General features: G+C 61.2%; 2 protein-coding genes across 2 annotated transcripts; both read left to right on the top strand.

Annotated features, from left to right (window-relative positions):
- The first annotated feature begins 1,235 nt into the window (after positions 1-1,235).
- On the top strand, positions 1,236-2,621 carry LOC129462777 (hemoglobin subunit zeta-like). Its single transcript, XM_055243106.2, has 3 exons — positions 1,236-1,330; positions 2,117-2,321; positions 2,439-2,621. Exons 1-3 carry the CDS (start codon positions 1,236-1,238, stop codon positions 2,565-2,567), a joined length of 429 nt encoding a protein of 142 aa, XP_055099081.1. The 3' UTR covers positions 2,568-2,621.
- A 471-nt stretch (positions 2,622-3,092) lies between these two features.
- On the top strand, positions 3,093-4,170 carry HBM (hemoglobin subunit mu). The gene is made up of 3 exons (XM_055243105.2): positions 3,093-3,496; positions 3,676-3,880; positions 3,986-4,170. The coding sequence occupies exons 1-3, from the start codon at positions 3,405-3,407 to the stop codon at positions 4,112-4,114; spliced, it is 426 nt and encodes a 141-aa protein (XP_055099080.1). The 5' UTR covers positions 3,093-3,404; the 3' UTR covers positions 4,115-4,170.
- Positions 4,171-6,139: the final 1,969 nt, after the last annotated feature.

The raw sequence follows: 6,139 nt of genomic DNA, 5'->3' as shown, positions 1-6,139 counted from the left end.
AAGAAAGATATGCTTGGGCCGGGCACAGTGGTTCACGCTTGTAATCCCAGCACTTTCGGGGGCAGAGGCAGGCAGATCACCTGAGGTCAAGAGTTCGAGACCAGCCTGGCCAACATGGTGAAATTCCATCTGTACTAAAAATACAAAAATTAGCCAGGCGTGGTGGTGCGTGCCTGTAATCCCAGCTACTCAGCAGACTGAAGCAGGAGAATCACTTGAACCCAGGAGGCAGAGGTTACAGTGAGTCAAAATCATGCCAATACACTCCAGTCTGGGAGACAGAGCGAGACTCCATCTCAGAAACAAACTAATAAACAAAATTTTTATATCTACCTTTAATTTGTATAAATTTAAAATACATGCATAAAATCATACCCTTTTCAAGCACACGTACTAATGAAAAGGAATATATTCAGCACATCACAACGGTCGTCTAATGGAGGAGGGGGTAGTTAATACACAGAGAGGATAAAAAGAAATAAATCAGTAGAGCTGGAGGAGGGTCCCCTCCCGGCTGCGATGAGAACATAGCAGAATTGTAGGCCTGCATGACCTCACCTTCTGTGAAGAGTCCGGCCTCCCAAGCCACTTTCCTGCCTAGGTGCCCGGCTCAGAGTGTCTCCCACAAGGCTACTGGAGGAGAACCCCAGACCCAACCTCATTCAGACGAGGGGGCTACACAGCGCAGGTGGGAGAGGTCTGTCCCTTCCCACCCTGTGACACTGGGCCCCACTTTCTCTCCAGGGGGTCTCGGTTTCTTCATTTGCAAACTGGAGCTCATGAGGTGGGCCAGAGAAGTTTCAGTGAAGTGAGGAATGGATCGGCCCTCTGCCAGGGCCCACGTGCTCTAGGTCACCCTGTCATCACAGGGACACGGAGGTCACGGACAGTCACTCCTGAGGCCAGTCTGGGCTGGGCTGGCCACGTGGACTCTCATGCCCAGATCGGGGCCCCAATCTCCCTGAACCTGGGGCTCCAGCTGTGGCTCAGGGGTGGGCAGAAGGGGAGACAGAAGTGATAGCTTCCTCAGCCCCCAGTCCCACCGGCCCTGAGGGTCCCTTTGTCACTGGATCTGATAAGAAACTCCACCCCTGCAGCCCCCTCCCCTCACCTGACCAACGGCCACAGCCTGGCTGGGCCCAGCTCCCTGTATATAAGGGGACCCTGGGGGCTGAGCACCACCAAGGCCAGTCCTGAGCAGGCCCAACTCCAGTGCAGCCGCCCACCCTGCCGCCATGTCTCTGACCAACACCGAGAGGACCATCATTGTGTCCCTGTGGGCCAAGATCTCCACGCAGGCCGACACCATCGGCACCGAGACTCTGGAGAGGTGAGTGTCAGACGGGACTGCCAGAGGGACTGGGCGGGAGGCCAGGTATGTGAGTGGGGACAGTGGGGAGGGGGCGGTGGGGAGGGGACTGAGGAAGGGACAGTGGGGAGGGGACAGTGGGGACAGATAGCCTTTCCTCTCAGTGAGGAGGGCAGGGTAAGGAGGGTACGATTAGAACTTGCACAGGCATCTGGGCTCGCTGAGACCTGGGCAGGCACAGGCCCAGGTTCTGACAAGCAGAGGGTGAAAGGTTCGTTCTAGGCCTGAAGGGCCTCACAGGGCAGCCAGGGCACTACAGCCTCTAAAGTCCCAGCATCTGGGATAAGGGCACTGTTCCAGCGTCAAAGTCCCAGCGTCTGATCCCCTGGGAGGGCCAGGGAGCTTTTCCTTCCCTGGAACGCTGCTGGGAGGTCATGAGCCTGCAGAAGGGGTGGCGGGCAACCCAGTCTGGGGCTGGGAGGGAAGTCCTGTGGCCAGAGGAGACGGTGGAGGGGCTGGGGCCACCAGGCGTGCTGGAGGCGGAGGGCGGGAGATTTGGGGACCAGGCTGCACAGAACCCGTTGGAAGCAGGGCGATCAGCCGGGAGCTGCAGGGGCCTGGGGGGCCTCTAGCCCAGGGCAGCCTGGGAGGGACAGCTGCCTGGGCACCCGGGCACCTCGAGGAGGGGCTGGAGCCTGCTGCGGGGTCGCAGATGTGCCCTGGTGCTGGGAGACGGCCGCAGGGCGCGTGGGCCGTGGGCGGGAGGCTGCGCTGCTGGGAGCTCACGGCCCCCGCCCCCCGTCCCAGGCTCTTCCTCAGCCACCCGCAGACCAAGACCTACTTCCCGCACTTCGACCTGCACCCGGGGTCCGCGCAGTTGCGCGCGCACGGCTCCAAGGTGGTGGCCGCCGTGGGCGACGCGGTGAAGAGCATCGACAACATCGGCGCCGCCCTGTCCAAGCTGAGCGAGCTGCACGCCTACATCCTGCGCGTGGACCCGGTCAACTTCAAGGTGCGCGGGGCGCGGTGCGGGCGGGGCGGGGTCCCGGCGGGGCGGGGCGGGGCGGGGTCGCGGGGGCGGGGCCCGGGCTAGGCCCCGCCCCCCGCGCTGAGCCGCCCCCGCCCCCAGCTCCTGTCCCACTCTCTGCTGGTCACCCTGGCCGCGCGCTTCCCTGCCGACTTCACGGCCGAGGCCCACGCCGCCTGGGACAAGTTCCTATCGGTGGTGTCCTCTGTCCTGACCGAGAAGTACCGCTGAGCACCGCCTCCGGGACCCCCAGGACAGGCTGCGGCCCCTCCCCTGCCCTTCACCCTCCCACAATTCCTGCCCTGACTCCAATAAATGGATGAGGACGGAGCGATCTGGGCTCTGTGTTCTCGGTATTGGAGGGAAGGAGCGGAGAAGCTGAGTGATGGGTCCGGGGGCTTCGCAGGAACTCGGTCGTCCCCGCTGTCGTCGCGGCCTGGGAGTCACTTGGGGGGCGCTTTGGGGAGGTTCTTGGCCCCGAGCACCGGAGCTGAAGCCCGGGTGCAGCAGAGCAGTCCCGGGCGGCCCACGGCGTCTCCTGGGGTTCTTGAGTCAGACGGGCGTTGGTGCGCCTCCTAGCTTCCCACATCGCACAAAGATTGTCACTTCACTAGCGTATTGGGAGCGTGTCGGGACTCAGGGAACTTTTCCACAAAGCCTGACGTCCGAAGCCCGGGACTCTGGCAGCTGCGGGGATCCCTGAGGCCGGTCCCTCCCCGACTCCTAAGAGCAGGGGGTTTCCTGCCCCGTGTTCTCTCCGGTTCCTCCCACGTGCTCCTTCCTGGCAGAGCAGTAACCTTACCCGAGGGGAGTCATTACGGATGCCCCTAAAGTCTGCAATAAAGGTGCCCACGCGCAACAGCGTGGGTCAGTGCCAGAAACCCTGGGATCCCGGAGGTCGAGGCCTCCACATAGACGGGAACCCGGGCTGGCTACGTTGCCCGGCGCAGGCCAAGAGTCCCCGCGTTCCCGCCGCGCTCGGGCCGATAAGGACGGGCGGGGTGCCCGGAGGATCTATAAGGAGGCCGAGGAGGCGGGCGCGGCCCCCAGAGCACGTCAGGCGGCGCCATGCTCAGCGCCCAGGAGCGCACCCAAATCGCGCAGGTCTGGGACCTGATTGCGGGCCACGAGGCGCAATTCGGGGCGGAGCTGCTGCTCAGGTCGGTAGAGGCGGGGTCTCCGGGAGCTCAGGGAGGTGGAGATGAGGGTTTTGGGCGCGTGGGCCGCCAACGCCATCCGAGGTCCTTCGGGTGCGGATCCCCGGGGCTCTGGGCGGTGGGGGCGCTAGTGAAGCCCCACGCAGCCGCCCTCTTCCCCGGCCACTGACATGGTCCTGCAGGCTCTTCACAGTGTACCCCAGCACCAAGGTCTACTTCCCGCACCTGAGCGCCTGCCAGGACGCGACGCAGCTGCTGAGCCACGGGCAGCGCATGCTGGCGGCGGTGGGCGCGGCGGTGCAGCACATGGACAACCTGCGCGCCGCGCTGAGCCCGCTGGCGGACCTGCACGCGCTCGTGCTGCGCGTGGACCCAGCCAACTTTCCGGTGAGGCCTTTCCGGCCGGGGCAATGGTGCAGCGCGCAGCCGGGGGAGGGGCTCTGCGGGTCCCTAGCGGGGCAGACCCCGTCTCACCGGCCCCTTCTCCTGCAGCTGCTAATCCAGTGTTTCCACGTCGTGCTGGCCTCCCACCTGCAGGACGAGTTCACCGTGCAAATGCAAGCGGCGTGGGACAAGTTCCTGACTGGTGTGGCCGTGGTGCTGACCGAAAAATACCGCTGAGCCCTGTGCTGCGCGGGCCTTGGTCTGTGCCTGTCAATAAACAGAGGCCCCAAACATCTGCCCCTGCCTGTGTGGTCTTTGGGGAGCTAGCAAAGCGAGGTCACTATTGTTGGCCAGAGAAGCTCAGGGACCTAAAAGGAGCCTCCTAGAACTCTCAAATGCGCCCCACCCCCGGAGGTTTGTCCTCCCATGGCGGGGAGTGCGGGGGGGCAGAGGGAGCACTGTAATGTGGCGGGGGTGGGGAGGTGGCCTTCAATTTCAACTCTTGAATCCAATTTCAACTCTTGAATCGGGCTTCCAACCATACTGTTTGTAAAGCACTTCCCCGTTCACGCATTTATTCATTCATTCTCCCTCCATCCCCACTTCCTGCTGGGACCTGTAGATGCTAATCCTGGCCCCTTTTGCAGAGAGATGCAGAAACCGAGGTCCCAGAGCCAAATGTGCAGCCTAATTAGTTGGCCCAGAGCAGAGGGCTCCGCAGACCTGTTCCTTTCCCCTTCCTTCCCCCATGGACACTTCCTCGGCGGCAAACCTGCGCTGGCCTGGTTAGCCCTGCCTGTGACCCTGCAGCCCTGGGGGTGAGGTCGGGAGGAAGTCCTCAGTGGCCACAATTTGGCAGACGAGCAGGTTTAGGCTTCCAGCCTGCTCACTGACAAGCTGTGCGACCCTGGGCGTGTCCCAGAGCTCTCGGGCCTTTACCTATGGAATAGAAAAACAACGTCCAACTCACGAGAGTTTTGAAATAATTTTTGAAAGCATAACACAGGGTGGGTGCCAGCAGGCTGATTGCCACCCCACCCGTCCACCCAGCCCCAGCTGCCATGTCTCAGTCTCTGCAGGTGCCCAGGCCAAGGCACTCCCTCCCCCAGGTTCCCTCTTCTCCCTCCCCAGGACCGGGAAGGGAATCTTAGGGCTCCACCCCAGGCTTTTCAGACAAAGAACAGGGGCTGAGGAAAGAGTGGGACCTTGGAGGTCTCCAAACCGTGAATAGGGCTGGCTCCGGGTTGGCCATCCTGGGTCTGTGTGGGGAGCACTGAATGAGGCCTGGCACCCAGGTCTGACCCGGCAGTCAGCAACGAGGTCTGAAGAGAGCTGCTGGAAGCAGAGCCCTGACTGTGAGTCAGCCAAACTCCCCCCAGCAGTCAGTGCCAGTGACCGGTTGCCCTGCACTGCCTGGGACACCAGCCCGGTAGTTTGGAGAACTTGGCCCCATGTTATTTATCTACATCCCCCAACTGTTGTTTTGTTTTTGGGGGTCTTTTGTTTTGCTTTGTTTTTGTTTTTGAGACAGGCCCTTGCTCTGTTGCCCTGGCTGGAGTGCAGTGGCACGGTTTTGACTCACTGCAGCCTCGACCTCCTGCGTTCAAGTGATTCTCCCACCTCTGTCTCCCGAGTAGCTGGGATTACAGGCATGGGCTGCCATTCCCGGCTAATTTTTGTATTTTTAATAGAGACACAGTTTCACCATGTTGATCAGGCTGGTCTCAAACTCCTGACCTCAAGTGATCTGCCCTCCTCGGTCTCCCAATGTGCTGGGATGACAGGCATGAGCCACCACACCCAGCCCCCGCAACTGTTTACATGGATAATTAACAGCTTTTGGTCCCAGGCAGAGCTTGTGTGAATGCAGCTTATGTTTCACTTTGGAAAAACTGTGCTCTTCTCTCCATCCAGGAAGCTGCCTGGGTCTGGGCCATATGTGGATACCTTATGGGTATAAGCGGCTCAGGACCCTGTGTGGAAGCTTAGGACAATGCGAGCAGGAAGGCTACCATGTAGAGAGCTGGGTCTCTGTTTGGGCAGGACTAAGAGACGCAGGGCAGCCTTGGGCAACCTGCCTACTCTCACTCACTCCTACTGTGCCAGACACCTCCTGGCAACTTGCCAGCCAATGACCCTGCATCCCAGGCATGAGAGCTCCTACTCTCCCCCACCTTTCACTTCTGAGCTTACACAGAACCTGCCACGGTGCTGTCTCCTGAGGACAAGGCTAACACCAAGGCGGTCTGGGAGAAGGTTGGC

The sequence above is a fragment of the Symphalangus syndactylus genome, chromosome 14, assembly GCF_028878055.3.
Source record: "Symphalangus syndactylus isolate Jambi chromosome 14, NHGRI_mSymSyn1-v2.1_pri, whole genome shotgun sequence".
Classification (NCBI taxonomy): Eukaryota; Metazoa; Chordata; class Mammalia; order Primates; family Hylobatidae; genus Symphalangus; species Symphalangus syndactylus.
The sequence above is the reverse complement of the archived record's forward strand: the minus strand, read 5'-3'. Positions and strand labels throughout refer to the sequence as shown.